Source organism: Erpetoichthys calabaricus, chromosome 2 (genome assembly GCF_900747795.2).
Source record: "Erpetoichthys calabaricus chromosome 2, fErpCal1.3, whole genome shotgun sequence".
Classification (NCBI taxonomy): Eukaryota; Metazoa; Chordata; class Cladistia; order Polypteriformes; family Polypteridae; genus Erpetoichthys; species Erpetoichthys calabaricus.
The window spans coordinates 335,243,283-335,266,335 of NC_041395.2; the positions used below are offsets into that span (position 1 = coordinate 335,243,283).

At 42.3% G+C, this 23,053-nt stretch overlaps 1 protein-coding gene across 1 annotated transcript in view; it reads left to right on the forward strand.

Moving 5' to 3' along the window:
• The window catches only part of b4galnt4a (beta-1,4-N-acetyl-galactosaminyl transferase 4a), a 717,903-nt gene that overhangs the window by 354,761 nt on the left and 340,089 nt on the right, over positions 1–23,053 (forward strand). Inside the window, 2 exon segments of the mRNA XM_051923408.1 lie at positions 597–692; positions 5,876–5,966. Of these exon segments, the coding sequence (XP_051779368.1) occupies positions 597–692; positions 5,876–5,966 (187 nt within the window).

The following is a 23,053-nucleotide window of genomic DNA, read 5'->3' on the forward strand; positions in this document are numbered from 1 at the left end:
CCCCCAGCTCAGGACTTCTTGCCCCCTTTGGCCATTCCTCAGTCCCTGTCCTGCCATAAAGGTGCAGTTCCCACCGTTACTTTTGGGCCCCCTAAACACAGTCAAATGAGGAGACAAGCAGTAAGGGTGAGGTGGCACCACAACAGATTGCTGTCCTGCTAGAATTTGGGGTTTTCTCTTTTTCTTGTGTGTCATGGCTGGGTGTTGTACAGTAGATGTGGAATTTCTGCTCTTTTGATGTTTGGTTTGACTGGATGTCTGTTTTAGTTAACATCGCTGAGAAAGTCTTCTGGAATCTTCTTCTTCTGAGAATCTTCTTCTTTGCTTGTGAATGCAAGCAAAGAAAAAGAGAGACTCTGATAGACCAGGCTGACCTTTGTGCCACTTTCACTTTGCTGGTAGTTTTAAATAGAAACGTTCAGCTCATAATAAACAAGCGCTTGGCTCAATGAAAAGGTGCCAAGGAACGGAATGCAAGACTTTGAACATGAAGGTGCTTTGTGAAGTAAAGACTGACTAAGTAATTCACATGTCTTTGTGCGCATCACTTTCTCACTCCATGTCTTGTCTTGTCTTGTCTCGTCTTTTCTTTTCAGTACAAAGGCCAGGCTAATCTCCACGTGTTTGAGGACTGGTGTGGATCTGCCGTTTCCCAGTTGAGAAAAAACCTGCACTTCCCGCTTTACCCACATGTAAGTACCAGAATAGCTCAGAGATGGCATTTCTACACCCTCCTCCTGCTCTTTGCCCATCCCGTTGGGCACATGTGCTATATGGGGATATCAGTGGACTGTCCTCTTTGATGAAGTGGGGTTAGGGTGAGGGTTAGGGATAAATCTAATGCATTTTCAAATAAATGCTAGTGAGGCAGCACTGCATAAATAAAGAGTGTTTCACCGCCTTTACTGTGGAGTTTGTTGTGGGGTCTTTTTCTGCTGCAGTGAACTTCTATTGGAGTTGTGAAAAAAATGGCTGACGGAGGAACTGGTGAAGAACATAATAGATTGGTAGATAGATATAAATGGTGCTATATAATAGATCGATAAATATGAAAGGCACTATATAATAGATGTGAAACTCACTATATAATGGATCAATGGATGTGAAAGTCACTCTATGATGGATGGATAGATAGCTAGATAAATTTGAAAGGCACTATATATTAGCTAGATAGATGTGAAAGGCACTATATGATAGATAATTGTGAAAGGCACTATATGATAGATAGATAGATAGATAGATAGATAGATAGATAGATAGATAGATAGATAGATAGATAGATAGATAGATGTGAAAGGCACTACATGATAGATAGATAGATAGATAGATAGATAGATAGATAGATAGATAGATAGATAGATAGATAGATAGATAGATAGATAGATAGATAGATGTGAAAGGCACTATATAATAGATAGATGTGAAAGGCACTATATGATAGATAGATAGATAGATAGATAGATAGATAGATAGATAGATAGATAGATAGATAGATAGATAGATAGATAGATAGATAGATGTGAAAGGCACTATATAATGGATGGGTAGACAGCTAGATGTGAAAGGCATTACATAATAGATAGATGTGAAAGACACTACATAATAGATAGATGTGAAAGGCATTATAGATAGATAGATAGATAGATAGATAGATAGATAGATAGATAGATAGATAGATAGATAGATAGATAGATAGATAGATAGATAGATAGATGTGAAAGGCACTATATAATGGATGGATAGATGTGAAAGGCACTACATGATAGATGTGAAAGGCATTATATGATAGATAGATAGATAGATAGATAGATAGATAGATAGATAGATAGATAGATAGATAGATAGATAGATGTGAAAGGCACTATATAATGGATGGATAGACAGCTAGATAGATGTGAAAGGCATTACATAATAGATAGATGTGAAAGGCAGTATATGATTGATAGATAGATAGATGTGAAAGGCACTACGTGATAGATAGATGTGAAAGGGCACTATATGATAGATAGATAGATAGATAGATAGATAGATAGATAGATAGATAGATAGATAGATGTGAAAGGCACTATATAATGGATGGATAGACAGCTAGATGTGAAAGGCATTACATAATAGATAGATGTGAAAGACACTACATAATAGATAGATGTGAAAGGCATTATAGATAGATAGATAGATAGATAGATAGATAGATAGATAGATAGATAGATAGATAGATAGATAGATAGATAGATAGATAGATAGATGTGAAAGGCACTATATAATAGATAGATGTGAAAGGCACTATATGATAGATAGATAGATAGATAGATGTGAAAGGCACTATATAATAGATAGATGTGAAAGGCACTATATGATAGATAGATAGATAGATAGATAGATGTGAAAGGCACTATATAATGGATGGGTAGACAGCTAGATGTGAAAGGCATTACATAATAGATAGATGTGAAAGACACTACATAATAGATAGATGTGAAAGGCATTATAGATAGATAGATAGATGTGAAAGGCACTATATAATGGATGGATAGACAGCTAGATAGATGTGAAAGGCATTACATAATAGATAGATGTGAAAGGCACTATATGATAGATAGATAGATGTAAAAGGCACTATATAATGGATGGATAGACAGCTAGATAGATATGAAAGGCATTACATAATAGCTAGATTAATGTGCAAGGCACTATATAATACATAGATTGATTTAAAAAGCACTATGAATAGATGGATCAATAGATATGAAAGGTACCATATGATAGATACATGTGAAAGGCACTATATAATAAATAGATAGAAAGAACTTTGTTTGTCCCCAGAGGAAAATTTGGCTTTTTACCGAAGGTCTTTAAATAAATAAACACATAAATAGGCAGATAATTAAATAAGTAAGTAAATAAATAAAAAATGTACACACAGACTATGGTCTGAGCACACACCAGAATTACTATAAAACAAGAAACTTAAAAAGAAAGAAAAGTTCTGACATGGCTGTCACATTCCCAGTAAGGTGCTCTACAGGTGTATTGCTGTTGGTTTAAAGGACCCCCAGTCTCATTCCTTGATGCACTTCAGCTGACTGATTCACTGTGTGAAAGTCCTCAGTGTTGGTGTGTCACAGAGGGGATGTGCAGCATTGTTCATAATGGCCCTCAGTTTTGTCTTCATTTTCTCCTCCTCTACGACCTCCAAGGGGTGCAGAGTGTGTCCTATAACTGAGCCTGCCATTTCAATTAGCTTTTTAAATTGGTGGTCCTCTCTTGAACTGATGTGACCAGCCCAGGACACCACGCTGGCCATCACAGAATAATAGAAGAGGTGAAGGATATCACTACCCACATTAACGGAACACAGTCTTTTATGGAAGAAGAGTTGCGTCGTCTTTTCTTATGTATCACCTCTGTGTTCAGCCTGTCAATAATGTGAACCCTCAAGTACATTTAGGAGTGGACCCCTGAGATGTTTCTAGCACTTGATTGGAGTCCAGCTGTGGCCAACTGAACATCCTTTAGAAAGGCCCACATGTACCTGGGTATTGAGGGTCCCACAATTCACACTGCATATCAGGACAAAAACTGAGTCCAATGGACTCTCTGTAGAGTAGACCTCCATGGTCAGATTGTGGTGAGGTACAGATCAGGGCAAGGGGATCCAACTATCTGCGAGCTCAAAGTGCTTTACAAGATGAAGAAAGAAAAAAGAAAAATATAAAAATAAAATTAGGCAATGCTAAGTAACAAAGAATAAAGAAAGGTCTGATGGCCAGAAGGACAGAAAAAAACAAAACAAAAAAAAAAAAGGCTGGAGAACAACAAAAAAAAAAAACAAAATCTGCAGGGGTTCTGAGGCCACAAGACATCAATGATCTCAATCAGTCCTCGTGGTTTTCAGGCTTCATGAGGAAGAATTAGATGATGATGGTCATGTGGACCTCTGGCCTTCCGTCAATCCATCAATGTAAGGACAGCATGGTGGCCTGATCAGGTGGCGGTGGAGGGGGTGCAGATCGCCACCACAGAAAACCAGAAGAAAAACAGCAGAGAAAGTAGGGGTTAGTACGGATCGTGGATCCATGATAAAAACGATAATTCAATGCATAAACAGAATATCAGAATTAAGCTAAAACGAAGCTGTGAGAAAGCCATGTTACAGTAATGAGTTTTTAGCCGTTGTTTGAAGTGCTCCACCGTATCAGCTTGTCGAATTCCTATTGGTAAGCCGTTCCAGATTTTAGGTGCATAACAGCAGAAGGCCGCCTCACCACTTCTTTTAAGTTTAGCTCTTGGAATTCTAAGCAGACACTCATTTAAGGATCTAAGGTTACGATTTGGAGTGTAAGGTGATTGCCATTTCAAAATATAAGATGGAGCAGATTATTGAAGGCTTTGTAAAACATTAGCAGTATTTTAAAGTCAATTCCAAATGGCACAGGTAACCAGTGTAGTGACGCTAAGACTGGTGTGATGTGCTGAGATTTTCTTTTCCTAGTTAAGTTTCTGGCTGCTCCATTCTGCACTCGTGGCAATCGATTGATGTCTTTCGTGGGTGGTCCTGAGAGGAGTCAGTCAGTGGCCAACCCGCTATATCCTAACACAGGGTCACAGGGGTCTGCTGGAGCCAAACCCAGCCAGCACAGGGTACAAGGCAGGAACAAGTCCCGGGCAGGGCGCCAGCCCACCGCAGGACACACACACACACGTCCCAAGCACACACTAGGGAAAATTTAGGATGCACCTAACCTGCATGTCTTTGGACTATGGGAGGAAACCCATGCAGACACGGGGAGAACATGCAAACTCCATGCAGGGAGGACCCGGGAAGCGAACCCAGGTCTCCTTACTGCGAGGCAGCAGCGCTACCCACTGCGCCACTGTGCCGCCCATAAATATCCATCAGAAGTATATTTCCTATTCTAGATTCACATTCTCAGGTGTGTTCCCAATACCTCTGCATTCCACCAAGAGTCTCGATAAGCAGGGTCACATACACACATACCCACACACCAAGCACACACTAGTGACAATTTAGGATCGCCAATGCACCTAACCTGCATGTCTTTGGACTGTGGGAGGAAACCCACACAGACAAGTGGGAGAACAGGCAAACTCCACACAGGGAGGACCCGGGAAGCAAACCCAGGTCTCCTAACTGTGAGGCAGCAGCACTACCACTGTGCTGCCCATGAAGAAAAAGTATGTTAGTCATTTATTATGGCATCTTACAAAGTTAAAGGATGGGTCTTCCTTTAGAAATTTGCTATATAAAATAAAGTGTCACCTCTGTGTACCTGCTTATCCAGCGGGAGGGACACGATCACAAAACTTGCAATTTGTTATAAGTATGCAGCGGCAGGATTCCTAATTGATTAACAGACAAGTCGGCCTTTTGCAACCAACAGCCACGGGTGCAATAAATTCATCATACCAGCAGACATTGAGAGAAGCATGCGAGTTTCAGCACGGACATTCGATTTCCAGTTCTTATTTCTGTCGCTTGATATTTCGGAGCCGAAGCACGAAGCTCCAGCTTATTATTTATCTGCCCTAGAGTGAGTCTGAGCCTGGCATCAATCAGCCTGTTTACTTCAATCCATTATGACTTTTTAAACCCAAATCTGACAGTTGGATGCTTAGACTGATTGACTTTAATGATGCCGTACAATGCCTCAGTGGAGTTCAAACCTGGCAGTCCGATTTCCGTGATTAGCCGCCAAATCGGAGGCCACCACCGATTTGTGCTATTTGGGATTCGAGCAGCTGACAGAACCGCACAGGAAACAAGATGACAAGAAGGCCCCTGCAGCCCCTCCATACTAACAGGTCCTGTCCTTCAGCCACCGCTCACGTCTTCTTTCTCTGCTTTACTTTTCAGACACGAACGGTGGTAAAGAAGCTAGCCGTGGCCCCCAAGTGGAAAAACTATGGACTGCGCATTTTTGGGTACATTCATCCACCCACAGATGGTGAGTATGTGGTTGATCCCGGAGTGAAAATATATATTTTTTTATTTGTCTTTGAAAACTCATCGCAAAGGGAGAGAAGAACAAGCAACCTTTATCATGTTTAGTACCTTGAGTGAAAGGTGCCACCATTGTCTCATTCTGAAAACATTATTTCAAGCTACCTAAGAGCGTGTTGTGTTGCCACCTCTCGGATCTAGCATCCTGGCTTTCAATTTTGAGGTTTGCCTGCGTGGAATTTGCATGTTCTCCACATATTGTTCAGATGCCATTAAGAAGGCTAACAGAATGTCAGGTTATATAGCGCCTTGATGTGTGGAGGACAAGTCACAGGAGGTTCTGCTCAAGCTTTATAACACACTGGTGAGGCCTCATCTGGAGTACTGGGTGCAGTTTTGGTCTCCCGGCTACTAAAAGGACATAACAGCACTAGAGAAGGTCCAGAGAAGAGCAACTAGGCTGAGTCCAGGGCTACAGGGGATGACAATTGAAAGTACTCCTCATGAGAAGGATTTAAGAGTCTCTTACTGGACTCGACACTATCAACTGCCAGACAGTGTGCAGAAACCATTAAGAAGGCTAACAGAATATCAGGTTATATAGCGCCTTGATGTGTGGAGAATAAGTCACCAGAGGTTCTGCTCAAGCTTTATAACACACTGGTGAGGCCTCATCTGGAGTACTGGGTGCAGTTTTGGTCTCCAGGCTACAAGAAGGACATAACAGCACTAGAAAAGGTCCAGAGAAGAGCAACTAGGGTGATTCAGGGCTACAGAGAGAGGAATATAGCAGATAAGGCGAAAGACGACCCTAAGAGATTCTTTCAGTACTTTAGTAGTAAAAGAACAGTCGAGGAGGAGGTGAAGTGCATCTGGAATAGTAAAGGAGAATTAAAAGATACAGACAGTGATATAGCGGATGCCCTAAACTTACATTTTTCTGAGGTGTTCACAGGTGAGCAAGTGGATAACCTCCCAGAGGTAACAGGGACTACTAAGGAGGTACTGAGGGATTTGGAAATTGTAGAGGGAGAAGTGCTGCTCAGATTAAATAAGATGAAATCAAACAAATCACCAGGACCAGATAATATTTACCCTCGAGTACAGATAGAAACCTTCGACACATATTTTTAGGAAGTCACTGCACACTGGGGAGATTCTGAAGGACTGGAAAATGGCAAATATCATCCCATTATATAAAAAGGGTGACAGGGCAGATCCAAACAACTAGAGGCCAGTAAGCTTAACGGGCATCACAGGAAAATTAATAGAAGGAATTATTAAGGATAAGATTGAGCAACACCTGGCAAGGACAGGAGTTATTAAGAACAGTCAGCATGGGGTCAGATGAGGGAGGTCGTGTTTTACTAACGGGCTGGAGTTCTATGAGGAGGCAACAAAAGGATACAATCAAAGTGGAGCAGATGATTTTATTGATCGGGACTTTCAGAAAGCATTTGATAAGGTGCCACATGAGAGGTTGGGCATCAAATTAAACAAGTGGGTGTTCAGGGTGATGTTTTTAGATGGGTGCAGAATTGGCTCAGGACACAGGAAGCAGAGGGTGATGGTGTGAGGAACCTCATCAGAACTGGATGATGTTAACAGTGGTGAACAGCAGGGGGCAGTGCTAGGGCCGCTGCTATTTTTAATATCTATAAATGATTTAGATAGGAATATAAGTAACAAGCTGGTTAAGTTTGCAGATGATACCAAGATAGGTGGATTAGCAGATAATTTGGAATCTGCTATATCATTACAGAAGGACTTGGATAGCAGACAGGCTTGGGCAGATTTGTGGCAGATGAAATTTAATGTCAGTAAATGTAAGGTATGACACATAGGAAGTAAAAATGTGAGGTCCGAATACACAATGGGCGGTCGGAAAATCGAGAGCCCACCTTATGAGAAGGATTTAGGAGTCATAGTGGACTCTAAGCTATCGACTTCCCGACAGTGTTTAGAAAGCATTAAGAAGGCTAACAGAATGTCAGGTTATATAGCGCCTTGATGTGTGGAGTACAAGTCACAGGAGGTTCTGCTGAACCTTTATAATGCACTGGTGAGGCCTCATCTGGAATACTGGGTGCAGTTTGGGTCTCCAGGCAACAAAAAGGACATAGCAGCACTAGAGAAGGTCTAAAGAAGAGCGACTAGGCTGAGCCCAGGGCTACAGGGGATGAGTTATGAGGAAAAATGAAAAGAGCTGAGCCTTTACAGTTTAAGCAAAAGAAGATTAAGAGGTGACATGGTTGAAGTGTTTAAAATGATGAAGTGAATTAGTCCAGTGGATCGAGACGGTGACTTTAAAATGAGTTCATCAAGAACACGGGGACACAGTTAGAAACTTGTTAAGGGGAAATTTCACACAAACATTAGGAAGTTTTTCTTTATACAAAGAACGATAAACACTTGGAATAAGCGACCAAGTAGTGTGGTAGACAGTAAGACGTTGGGAACTTTCAAAACTCGACTTGATGTTTTTTTGGAAGAAATAAGTGGATAGGACTGGTGAGCTTTGTTGGGCTGAATGGCCTGTTCTCGTCTGGAGTGTTCTAATGTTCTACAGGGGATGAGTTATGAGGAAAAATGAAAAGAGCTGAGCCTTTACAGTTTAAGGAAAAGAAGATTAAGAGGTGACATGGTTGAAGTGTTTAAAATGATGAAGTGAATTAGTCCAGTGGATCGAGACGGTGACTTTAAAATGAGTTCATCAAGAACACGGGGACACAGTTAGAAACTTGTTAAGGGGAAATTTCACACAAACATTAGGAAGTTTTTCTTTATACAAAGAACAATAGACACTTGGAATAAGCGACCAAGTAGTGTGGTAGACAGTAAGACGTTGGGAACTTTCAAAACTCAACTTTGGAAGAAATAAGTAGGACTGGCAAGCTTTGTTGGGCTGAATGGCCTGTTCTCTCATCTAGAGTGTTCTGATGTTCTAATATCTGAGTGGCTTTCCTGGTGCACATGTTCAGGGTGGCTTAATTTGTTCATTAATTGGGCCTTGTGGGTGTGTGTAAGAGAGGACCCAGTAATGGACTGGCACCCCATCCAAGGTTACTTCCTTCTTTGATTCACCTTAATCCTGAATTGAATTAAATGGCTTTGGGAATGGGCAGCATGGTGGTGCCGCGGTAGCACTGCTGCTTCACACATCGATGTTCGTATTGCTAACTACACGTCAATATTGCTGCTACTTCTTTGTGTTGTCTTTGCACAATGTCTTGTTTGTGTTTTAATTTTTAAATTAAAATTGTAATTCTATTTTTAAATTACTATTTGCACGTCATGTTGTTACACTGTAGACCCTGAGCTTTTCAGTTTCGTTTGTCTGTATACTTGTATATGGTTGAGATGACAATAAAGTTGACTTTGACTTTTCACAGCAAGGTGGATGGTCATGTTAAATTGGCCGAGTGAAGGGCAGGATTCTAAAATAGAAAACAAACTTACCCAGTGTATGTCTGGAATGGACTGGGTATAATCACAGGGCACAGGTGCTAGAGGGGGATAAGGACAAAGCTAAGGTCCTGAACCAATTTTTTAATAGTTTTTCTTTATATATTTAACTTGCTTTAAAATGCAGCTGATTGTATGTTTGGTTCAGCGGAGTGCAGGAGGCATTCTTCTTGTAGATGACTTCCTCACCATTAAATATTCACTCCTTTTGCATTTTTAGTGAACTTTTTATGAAGCTTGCCAGGTACAGATAAGTATACCACCTGAGCCTGTGGTATGTATAGACTGTGCTCTTCTAAGACCCAGAGTGCGACTTTTCTTCATATCTCAGCAGACCTGCTCAAATCACCCCTGACTTCTGCCTCAAAGTGATGTGTCAGGGCTTCTTTAATCAACCAAAATGCCTGCTTGAAAAGAATGTATAATTCTATATATAACAACAACAACAACATTTATTTATATAGCACATTTTCATACAAAAAGTAGCTCAAAGTGCTTTACATAATGAAGAAAAGAAAAATAAAAGACAAAGTATGAAATTAAAATAAGACAACATTAGTTAACATAGAAAAGGAGTAAGGTCCGATGGCCAGGGTGGACAGAAAAAAAAAAAAAAAAAACTCCAGAAAAAATACATAAAACAAATTAACCTGCACTTTACCTTTGAAAAGAATCATAGCTGGTGTGAGTGAGTCTCTAAACTCTTGTGGGATTGCACCAAATGGGACGACACGCGTAAGAGCATCCCAAAGCAATCGCAGTCTCCCAGTGCTGTAGCAGTTCGCCGTAAAAGCGAATCCGAAAAGATCGCGGACATGCTATAAGCGCCTGCCGTCGATGGGTGATACAAGGAACAAGGAACGTTATAAATGCGCAGGGCCCTGCCTGACTGCTGTGTCTGTTTCAAGCTGAATAAAGCTGGTGTTGCTGAAGTACTGAGACTGAGCTTTGTGTTTTAGTATGCAAGACGAGCACTCGCACGTTACAGCACACACGCGCGCGAGCACACACACACACACACACACACACACACAGTGACAATGCTAATGCTGCAGTTAACAGTATACGCACGTACGGATGTTTACTATGAGTGAAGCACGCCGACTCAGACGGAGAATAGGAGCCCACAATCCCGCAGCGAGAGAGAGAAGAACCATCAGCTCAGTTGTGATCACATGACGCTCAGCAGACAAAGAGTATACATACTACTCGTACTGCAAGACCTCGCTCGTTTATCAAGTCAAAATTTATTAAAAATTTTTGCTCGTCTTGCAAAACACTCATAAACCAAGTTACTCGCAAACCGAGGTTCCACTGTATATATATATTCATGGCATTTGTAGTCTGAATCACAATCTGATTTTATGGGTGGTTACCTACCAAGTAACGCTTGTGGTTGGTCAGCAAGTCGGCTAACATCCGCCATGTTGCCCTCTTTCAGTTGCGAGAAGCAGATCATAGAATGGTTGAAAATAGTTTTACTGTCAAATAATGCAGTTTTTTTATTTTTAATAAAATTGCAAAAATCTCAAGTAAACTTTTATCACATTGTCATTATGGGGTTTTTGTGTGTAGAATTCTGAGGAAAAAAATGAATTTAATCCATTTTGGAATAAGGCTGTAACATAACAAAATGTGGACAAAGTGATGAAGCGCTGTGAATACTTTCCGGATGCACTATATATACATACTGTGTTCTGTACTACACAAAGAGCCCGTTTCGACAACGTAAGATGAAACGGGTGCGAGTTTGTGTCAGCAGTGTATGAAGAACAAATGATAAGTAACGAAGAAGTTGTTTTGTAATGATTGTAGTCCGCTTTACTCATTACTGTACAGGCTTGTACTGTTAGTTGATGAATTTTCCAGGCCTATAGTATAATATTGAATGATGAATGTTCCAGTACAATATGGAATAGTAATAAGTATAAGCACCACATACCTGATATAGGTGTATTGAATGAATGCGTAATTGAATCAGAATGCGTAATTAGGCCTCGAGCTGTAGTCGAAATCGCCTTTCAGGCCTCTAGAGCTTTAATCGAAGTCGCCTTTATCTTTGAATTTTTGCGGCCGTAAATCCGCCGCCTGCCGCGATGTTGTGGTTGGATGTCGGTCTCGTAAGGTTTTTCGGGCAGCTGCACAGAAGGCGACTGCGCATTCGGCTTCGGACGGACGTGAGTGAGTGAGTGAGTGAGTGAGTGAGTGAGTGAGTGAGTGAGTGAGTGAGTGAGTGAATGAGTGAGTGAGTGAGTGAGTGAGGAGGCAGGCAAATTATGTATTAATATATCTCAATAATTTAAGTAGATTTCTGTCTGTTCAGCAGCTAAAGTTAAAAGGAGGCTTGTTTCAAGATGATGGCAGTTTTGCAGAAATTAAAAAAAAACTTTTAAATTAGCACTTGTCAACCTAATTTAAGCAACTGATAATTTCAAAGATGAATAAAGATGCGTGCAAAAAAACCAGAGGAGAGAAAGTGCATGAAGTTTGACAAAAAAAATCGCCTAAACAGTAAAAGTCAAGATTAGAAAGAGAAGCTGCAACAAAGCGTACAAGGAGAGCACAAGTATCTGATGGAAGAAACACGCAGTGGACATGAAATTGAAACAGCAGCCCATAATTACGATGTGCAAATATATCTGAAGAGGAGGAAATTCCCAGATGTGAGGCAGACACCGCAAGATAAAGAAGCAAAAGGCCGGCGAAACTCTTAAATCAACACTTCAAATGTGGGATTCTAAGGATGGTCGATAGCAAACACAAATCTCATTCTGTGATGCTCCAGACCCCCAGCGCTGGTCACTTTACTGTATTTACTGAATTGACAGTCAAGACCGCGGATGGACCACCAGTGCAAGTGAGCAAAGAAGCAAGACTTGATTGTATACAGTTGGGTAGAGTTTATTAACATGAGAATTAAAGTGATTGCAATCTTGTGCAAAATGGGGCATTTCCACGTTTGATAAATATTTCAGTAAATAAATCTGATAAAATGGTGCCTTCAAAGAAAACCAGGGTCTTGAAGTGTTTAACAAAGACAGGTCCCCATAAAGCAACATGTTTAAAACTGTAATTCTCATAAAAGACTTCTCCTCTTTGGATGCCTGATTAGGTGCACCTTGCAGAACCCGCCACATTCTGATACACCTTATGGACCACAGACTGCCACCTCATCCTGTCACCACCATTCCCTAGAGCTATCACCTCTGCAGACCACCGCAGTTCCCTCTTCAGAACGCCTTGCCTTCACACTGGATGCTGTGAATAGAGAAAAGTAACTGAAATAAGTTTCCCATCTAGCTATTAATCTATATATACAGTTTGGGAACCCCTCTTAATTCTTTGGATTTTGTTTCTCATTGGCTGAGCTTTCCAAGTAGCAACTTCCTTTTAATATCTGACATGCCTTATGGACACAGTAGTATTTCAGCAGTGACATTAAGTTTATTGGATTAACAGAAAATATGCAATATGCATCATAACAAAATTAGACAGGTACATAAATTTGGTCACCCCAACAGAGATATGACATCAATACTTAGTTGAGCCTCCTTTTGCTAATCTAACAGCCTCTAGACGCTGTCCTCCTATAGCCTTTGATGAGTGTCTGGATTCTGGATGGAGGTATTTCTGACCATTCTTCATACAAAATCTCTCCAGTTCAGTTCAGTTTGATGGACAGCCTGCTTCAAATCATCCCATAGATTTTTGATGATATTCAAGTCAGGGGACTGTGACGGCCATTCCAGAACATTGTACTTCTCCCTCTGCATGAATGCCTTTGTAGATTTCCAACTGTGTTTTGGGTCATTGTCTTGTTGGAATATCCAACCCCTGCGTAACTTCAACTTTGTGACTGATGCTTGAACATTATCCTGAAGACTTTGTTGATATTGGGTTGAATTCATCTGACCCTCGACTTTAACAAGGGCCCCAGTCCCTGAACTAGCCACACATCCCCACAGCATGATGGAACCTCCACCAAATTTGACAGTAGGTAGCAGGTGTTTTTCTTAGAATGCGTGTTCTTCTCCCGCCATGCAAAGCGCTGTTTGTTCTGACCAAATAACTCAATTTTTGTCTCATCAGTCCAAAGCACTTTGTTCCAAAATGAATCTGGCTTGTCTAAATGAGCATTGGCATACAATAAGCGACTCTCTTTGTGGCGTGAGTGCAGAAAAGGCTTCTTTCTCATCACCCTGCCATACAGATGTTCTTTGTGCAAATTGTGCTAAATTGTAGAACGATGTACAGATAAACCATCTGCAGCCAGATGTTCTTGCAGGTCTTTGGAGGTGATCTGTGGGTTGTCTGTAACCATTCTCACAATCCTGCTCATATGCCGCTCCTGTATTTTTCTTGGCCTGCCAGACCTGCTGGGTTTAACAGCAACTGTGCCAATCCATTTCCTGATTCCATTCCTTACAGTTGAAACTGACAGTTTAAACCTCTGAAAGAGCTTTTTGTAGCCTTCCCCTAAACCGTGAGACTGAACAATCTTTATTTTCATATCTTTGGAGAGTTGCTTTGAGGATCCCATGCTGTCACTCTTCACAGGAGAGTCAAAGGGAATGAAGCACAACTTGTAATTGACCACCTTAAATCCCTTTATATCTCATGATGGGACACACCTGTCTATGAAGTTCAAGGCTTAACGAGCTCATCCCACCAATTTGGTGTTGTAAGTAATCAGCACTGAGCAGTGACAGGCATTCAAATCAGCACAATGACAAGGGGACCCATATTTGTGCACAGCCAGTTTTTCACATTTGATTTAATTCCATACAACTAAATACCGCTGCACTAAAAATCTTTGTTCGGAAAACACTGCAATACTCAGATGTTCCTAGGAAATGAAAGACAGACCACTGTTATCTTTGGTGTTGAAAGCAGAGTCAATTATTATGCAGGCTGAGAGGGGTTCACAAACTTTTTCATATGACTGTATATAAGTCAATATGTGTGTGAGTCCGTCCCAGCATCACTTTTGAATGGCTGGAGAGATTTTCATGAAACTTGGTACACGTTTCTTATTGGTCGAGTAAAAATACTGTAGGGTGGAGTCAACCCTAACCCCACCCCCTTCTAAGTATGATGGGGGGTGATTTGACCGTGTTGTATGCATGTTATTATCCACTTGGCACTCTGAACGACCACCAGAGGGCGATCTGGAGGTGACTGCCAGCATTCTGTATGTTTGAGCACCACCACCGCGCCCGCCTGTTGCTTTTAAAATTAAATAGAGTTGGCCGTTTCCGAGGGTCAACTGGATGATAACATATATACAAGTCTGCAAGACAAGCACATTAGTGAGTCTTCATTATTTGTTAATTTATTTTTATTTTTGAAGTTGTGTTTTTTTTAATTACATTTTTCTCAAACAATTAATAAAAAAAAAAAAAACACTTTATTTTCCTCCTGGGCAATGCTGGGTATTTCCGCTATGTTAGATAGTATTAAACTTATATATAAAATCCAACAATCCTGAATCCTGTCTGTCTGTATGTATGTCTGTCTGATTTTCACCAGAGAACTGCTTAATGGATTTAGATCGGGTTTTTTTATACAATTTGTTTGTACATTCTGGTTGATTGTGCGACTTCTCTCATCTTGCTAAGTATCATTGCGGTACCGATTTATTTGCATGAATCTGAGAGAGCGGGAGGGGGTGGGTCCCCTCCTCACTCACACACCAGTCTCCATTCAAATCGGTCTACCTTTCGCCACTTGTTGAAGCGCATCCTTGCCTCCACTTAGGTAGCGATACCTGTTTGTTTATTGATTTTTAAAGTTTGTCCTTTTTCATTACTATGCGTGCAGAGCCACTGGGAATGGCTAGTTCATTGATATTATATAAATAAATATAGGACTTGTAAAGAAACTGATTTATTGTATAACAGAAATATGAATGGCACATGATGGGCAAGCAGATCAGGGGCTTCCCGTGATTGTATACCTGGGACAGAAAGATCAGGGGCAGGGAGCCAGAGAACCAGGGGTTTACGCCACTGGAGCCCCTCACCTCCTAACACTACTGTCCATTTGTGTTTCTGTCACCTGGGGCTGCTGCGCCTTTCCCGTGTTATTAATTAGTTCAAATACCGTTTAGCTGCATGTTGATAGCGTCAGTTCTTTACATTAATAATCTGCAGATAATATTAGTTTAATCAATTCAGACTTTATATTATGACATTTTTGCTTTTTCCTTCCATTTGTTCCCAGAGTGGTGACTTTTTTTTGTATGCTGTTAGTTAACTTTACACAAGTCAGCAGGAGGAGGGCGCTGTGGTGTGAGCTGTTCACCCGTGTGTTTGACTGACTGGCATCGGGCAACCGCGCAGCTCATGTCAGATGAGTGAAAGAGGAAAATATACAAAGTTCAATCAACCGCTCTCGAGGTAAAATTGAAACAGTGAAGTAATTCATAGCTGAAGACGCACTGAACATTTCTCCGTTTTAAGATGGTCAAGTTTGCATAATTTCAATGGAAAATTTGAGAATTTCAAAACTTTGTTCACTGACATATCTTTCGAGATATCTGAAGGCAAAGTGAACTGTCCCGACAGATTTCTCTGAAGAGTAAATATGCCACGGACAGACAGACAGACAGACAGACATAGGCATTGTCAATAGGTGCTTTACATCAGTGTTTCCCACCCTCGGTCCTGTGGACCCCCCTGTCGCTGCAAGTTTGTGTTCCCACCAGCTTCTGTTTTTAATTGGACTCCCAGGCTAATTACGAGGGTTGTCTGGGTTCCGCGCAGAATTTTATCGTTTTTCGAGTGTCAGCCTGTCGAAACCTGTTCTGCTGTGTAGAGGGATTATTCAAGTGGTTGCATGTTTTTGTTCAGATGTTTTGCTCCCTCTCTTACTTCAGAATGAACAGGAGAAGCAAACGAACTGAGAGTGCGCAGCCGGCGCTAGCGGCAAAGCTCCCGACTCCGTGCGTGCGTGACTTTCGAGTGATGATTTTTTACGACTTTTCTGATGGTTTAATCTGCTCGGTGAAACGCACCATGTTTGCCATCTTTTTCAACATTGATGGCATTGTCGCGTCAATTTCGCTGATGAAGAGGAAAACTGTGACCTCTGAGTGGTATACCACTCAGTGCCTGCCTGACGTTTTTTCTGCGATGGCTAGAGGCCGGTCAAAGAACTTGCGAAGGCACTTTTTGCATCATGACAATGCGCCAGCCCACACGGCTAATGCTAAGACAGTGGTGTCAGTGTTTTGAACCCGCCACCCTACTCGCCTGATCTTGCACCATGTGACTTTTGGCTCTTCCTGAAGGTGAAAGAACCACTGCAAGGCCACAACTTCGAAACTCGAGAGGAACTGATTGCAGCTGTCAAAGAACAGCTGGACAACCTCCCAAAGACAGCCTTTCGCGAGTGTTTTGCGGCGTGGGTCAGAAGAGCCCAAAAGTGCATTGATGTTGGCGGTGAATACTTTGAAAAAGTTTAAAAAGGATCGAAGTACATGAGAAAAATAGAAAAAAAAATCCTTGGCTACTTATTTCGAGTGATTCCGCGCGGAACCCAGACAACCCTCATAAGTGAACTGTTATTTCCCAAGTTCTGTGTTTTGGGAACAGAAATTGTTGTATTGTGCTCCCCCTGAATCCACATCAAAGGGGTGTCCCAGCTGGGCCTGGGACCCGGCCATCCATCTCAATATATATAATATATATGTACAGGGTGGTCCAGGTCTTCTTCAGGCGAGATGTAATACAGAGACTGGAGCTCCCTATATTTATATACACACTCTAGGACAAGAAACAACATTGGTAAATCTTTAAATGAGAAATAATGTTGTTTCTTGTCCTAGAGTGTGTATATAAACATAGGGAGCTCCAGTCTCTGTATTACATCTCGCCTGAAGAAGGGGCCTGAGTTGCCTTGAAAGCTTGCATATTGTATTCTTTTTAGTTAGCCAATAAAAGGGGTCATTTTGCTTGGCTTTTCTCTTCCTCAGAATTCTACACACAACACCCCATAATGACAACGTGAAAAAAGTTTACTTGAGGTTTTTGCAAATTTATTAAAAATAAAAAAAATTGAGAAAGCACATGTACATAAGTATTCACAGCCTTTGCCATGAAGCTCAAAATTGAGCTCAGGTTCATCCTGTTTCTCCTGATCATCCTTGAGATGTTTCTGCAGCTTCATTGGAGTCCACCTGTGGTAAATTCAGTTGACTGGACATGATTTGGAAAGGCACACACCTGTCTATAGAAGGTCCCACAGTTGACAGTTCATGTCAGAGCACAAACCAAGCATGAAGTCAAAGGAATTGTCTGTAGACCTCCGAGACAGGATTGTTTCGAGGCACAAATCTGGGGAAGGTTACAGAAAAATTTCTGCTGCTTTGAAGGTCCCAATGAGCACAGTGGCCTCCATCATCCGTAAGTGGAAGAAGTTCGAAACCACCAGGACTCTTCCTAGAGCTGGCCGGCCATCTAAACTGAGCGATCGGGGGAGAAGGGCCTTAGTCAGGGAGGTGACCCAGAACCCGATGGTCACTCTGTCAGAGCTCCAGAGGTCCTCTGTAGAGAGAGGAGAACCTTCCAGAAGGACAACCATCTCTGCAGCAATCCACCAATCATGCCTGTATGGTAGAGTGGCCAGACGGAAGCCATTCCTTAGTAAAAGGCACATGGCAGCCCGTCTGGAGTTTGCTAAAAGGCACCTGAAGGACTCTCAGACCATGAGAAAGAAAATTCTCTGGTCTGATGAGACAAAGATTGAACTCTTTGGTGTGAATGCCAGGCGTCACGTTTGGAGGAAACCAGGCACCGCTCATCAGCAGGCCAATACCATCCCTACAGTGAAGCATGGTGGTGGCAGCATCATGCTGTGGGGATGTTTTTCAGCGGCAGGGACTGGGAGACTAGTCAGGATAAAAGGAAAGATGACTGCAGCAATGTACAGAGACATCCTGGATGAAAACCTGCTCCAGAGCGCTCTTGACCTCAGACTGGGGCGACGGTTCATCTTTCAGCAGGACAATGACCCTAAGCACACAGCCAAGATATCAAAGGAGTGGCTTCAGGACAACTCTGTAAATGTCCTTGAGTGGCCCAGCCAGAGCCCAGACTTGAAACCGATTGAACATCTCTGGAGAGATCTTAAAATGGCTGTGCACCGACGCTTCCCATCCAACCTGATGGAGCTTGAGAGGTGCTGCAAAGAGGAATGGGCGAAACTGGCCAAGGATAGGTGTGCCAAGCTTGTGGCATCATATTCAAAAAGACTTGAGGCTGTAATTGCTGCCAAAGGTGCATCGACAAAGTATTGAGCAAAGGCTGTGAATACTTATGGACATGGGATTTCTCAGTTTTTTTATTTTTAATAAATATTCAAAAATCTCAAGTAAACTTTTTTCACGTTGTCATTATGGGGTGTTGTGTGTAGAATTCTGAGGGAAAAAATGAATTTAATCCATTTTGGAATAAGGCTGTAACATAACAAAATGTGGAAAAAGTGATGCGCTGTGAATACTTTCCGGATGCACTGTATATATATATATATATATATATATATATATATATATATATATATATATATATAGCGTTTGTGTTTGTATGCATATTTACTTATACTACTCTTATACTGTCAGCCACTGCACTAGGGTCCCAGTCCAGGTGGTCCGTCATGTGGTAGTCAGCTCCTGCTCCCAACTGGTCAAACGTTTGGACACATGCAGAACTTTTCATGCCTTTAATAGAAACTAATCATTCAACTTCTGGCGTTGCTTGTGTGCATGATGGCTAGCGCTGCTTGAAATGTCTGATTTTTAATTTATTACTCACATGCGGCTGCCGAGCCCCATTTTCAGCCACCTTTCCTTCATTGTCCTGGTGGTCAGCAGCCTTAGCTTCCCCTTCATGAGTTGCGTTTACTCTCTAATTGGATATTAGACAAGCTTTTCTGACTGCATTATCTTCTGTTTTTCTCTTCATTCCTAAACTCCAGTTCTGGGTTCTGCAATGGCCAAAGTGAAGCAGCTTTCTCGAGAAACTGGTCAGTCTGTGTTGATTTTTTTAATTTTATTTACAAGGCTGTTCCATGGGTCAGGTTGCTGTGAAATTGGGCCACTGCAATGCATTAGACCTTTTATTTTGTAGGTGGGATCTGCAGTACACGACTGCTGTATCTTGCTATCCATCAGCTGTGCTTGATTTTCCCTTCCTTGTTTTAAGTTTTATTTTGATTCCATGGGGTCAGGGTGCTGTCTCTGTATCTTCTATGGCAATCGGAAGGTCGCCAGTTCGAATCCCGTAAATGCCAATAGGGACTCTGCTCTGTTTGGCCCTTGAGCGAGGCCCTTAACCTGCAATTGCTGAGCGCTTTGAGTAGTGAGAAAAGCGCAATATAAATGCAAAGAATTATTATTATTATTATTCTATTCACATTACACTTTGTCATATTGTGTTCTTGTGTGTTATAATGCATCATGTGACGGTGAAAACCTCCAAAGGCGCTATAAAAACTCAAGATCGGTTGACCGACTTTTGACACTGCCTTTATAATCCAGTCCATCCATCTAGCTTAGCCGTGAGCGGAATATTGCTTTCTGATAACCTTGAATATTTGTTGCCTTCGCCGCGCTAATAAATATTCAGCAAGCTGCAATCCACATGAAAAATGACGCCACTAATTATACAAGCTCAGATATCAATAAACACACCTAGCAATGTATGACTAATTTATTATCCGAGCACGATGAGAAATGAGTGCGGCGGGGATCAGGTGGCTTTCCTCTGGAGCAAAATATTCGGTGGCGGCGCCTCATCCATCTAACAAAGAAAAAACGGGCTGCAGCTCGGTGGCTAAACAGCCGCACTGGAATACGATTCTAATTATAGGCGAGGCTAAAAGCTCTTTAGCGCGCGGCGTAAATCAAAGCACACTTCCCAAAATGAACCCGTTCTCTGGCGACTGCAGTGAAAACGTGCCAGATCTGCGAGGGGCAGCCATTCTTGACTGTGCGTTGTAAAAGATTAAGGCCTCCGTGACCCCTTGAACCCTCGGATCAGACGTCTCACACCATATAAAAGTCCAAATATTGCTTTTATTCAGACAAATATGTGCACCAAGCACCCTATACTCCACTACACTCATATAAATAAATCAGTAATTAATAAATCAATACAATAACCAATCCTCCTCGTCCAGACACTTTGCCACCCTATCTCCCAGCTCAGCTCAAATGTCTGGGCTCACCCAGAGTCCTTTTATAGCCCCCGACCCGGAAGTGGTTCCTGGCCAAACCCCCAAGTCCTTATCCCTTCCGGGTCAGGGTAAACAGTCTTTCTTCAGCCCGGGAGCACGTCGTTTCTTCCTGTCACGTGGTGATGACACACTCCCGGGTTATAAGGCACGTAAGGGCCCACTAGCCCCCCTACAGCGACTCCTGGCAGCCCCCAAGGTATCCAGCAAGGCTGTGTAACAACACTACAAAGTCCATGATGCCCTGCTGGAACTCGGGGCATGAATATGCTGTCCGGAGGGCTCCTCCTAGCGGCCTGGGGGTGAGGGCCATACTGGGAAGCCGGCAATCCTCCACAGCGTATAGCATCTTTCAGAACGTGGGAGCAATCTGGACGAGAAACGGGCCATTCGGCCCAGCAAAGCTTGCTGGTCCTGTCCACTTCCTTCTTCTAAAATAACATCAAGTCGAGTTTTGAAGGTCCCTAAAGTCCTGCTGTCTACCACACTACTTGGTCACTTACTCCAGGTATCTGTGGTTCTCTCTGTAAGACATGAAGGTTCCACTGTGTCCCCAGACAAAGTGGCGGCAGCAGTGGGATCTCACGACTTGGTCACTTCTTCCTTGTGTCGGTGGGTCTCTGTGTAAAGAAGACCTTCCTAATGGTTTTCATGGCACGCATGCTAACTGTTATGTGTGTGTACTGCAGTTTTCACACTCGCTGTGTATTGTGGACGTTAGGGGTTGCTGTTGCCCCTTAAACCCAACAGATAGATGCACAGGACCCAGGTTAAAAACACCCAGATAATATTTATTAAATATCTTCTTCTTTTCCAGTGCTCCCTATGCGCCACAGCCACCAAAACACATTTAATAATCTCTCTTTTTATAACTCCTCCACACCTCCCAGCAAGCGTCGTCCACCTCCTCCCGACTTAGGCTCACTTGCTGGGTCTCCGACAGTCCTTTAAATAGCCCTTGACCCGGAAGTACTTCTTCTCTTCCACCCATGTGACTCGCCAGCTCTTCCGGGTCAGACGGAGAATTAAATTTTTTAATCAGCCCAGAACTACTTCAGGGCTCCCGTCCACGTGACTTGGTAGTACTTCCAGGCTATGGATGAGGCATGGCTCCTCTGGTCCTCTCACAGCTCCTCCTAGCACCACCCACGGTACCCAACAGGGCTGAGCAACTGAACTCCAAGTCCCAAGATGCCCTGTGGGAATCCAGGGCACCGTTACACTCCAGGGGAGCTGCCATGTAGCATTTTGGGGGAGGCAGTGTCCTTGAAAATCTGCCTTCCCACATCTTTCCATCTCAGGGGCATCCCAAGCCGGGTTGAGCAGCTGGCCATCTCTTACAGTATTTAACACCTTTCACAACACTATAGAAATTATAAAGCACTCTTGTAGCACCTCTCACAGTGTTATTAATTGTAAACAACTGCTGTTTTATATAGCACCTTTCACAGCAACTGACGTTAAATACGTGTGCGTTGCGCCTTCCTAATGATGTAGCAACTTTTACAGCACAATTGCGTTTATTTCTTAAATCATGTAGTACTAGGGTGTTGTACCGTGTGTAAAATGAATAGACCCTGACACCAGAAAGAGGTTTGGGGCAGCCACCTGTACTTGAATAAGGCTGCAATAATGGAGCTTTGGCAACACCGAAGTGTACAGGTTGAGTCCAAAATAGACACTGAGTAAAAATGGAAAATGATTGGCTATTAAAGCAGGTTGGCGGAGGTCTAAAAGCAGTCATGAGCCAATACAGGCTCAAATAGAATATAAATTAAGCAGCACTCATTCTTCAATATCTTACCATCCCACAACTTCACCAACTCTACAATCTGCAAAGGAAGAAAAGGGTTAAACGTTATTTCCAAACTGAAAAGGACAGAAAGTAAAAGACCCGACATTTCAGTTGTATGGCCTTCATCAGGTGTGAAGCTGAAAGGAAAAGTGCAGGTGACAAATATAAGAGGGGAACAAAGCCAAGACAGAAGGAAAGAGAAACAGTGAGAGTAGGTGAGAAAAGACCGCCATTGGAGAAGATGAAGGCACAGATTAAAAAGAACTAATGTGATCCCAGGCTGAAAAGGAGCTGAGCGTCTTCTGGTTCTATTCGAAAAGTGTCTTTGAAGCCCTGTGAAAGAACACAACCAGAGAGATCAGTGTGGCTATCATCGAGGGATGTGAAGTGTTCCACAATTGGCTTTATATTGTTACCTTCTCTCCGTCACTCCTCCTCAATGAGCCTCATCCTCCTCCACAACTGAAGTGAGGAGGGAGTAATTCCTCCCTGAAAAAGAGGAAACCTTCTCTCCAAAGTTCCCTCTGGTAGCTCCCATGAGACACAGTAGGGCTGCCTATTGGAACTCCAATTTTCATGAAGCCCTGCAGGAGTGTATA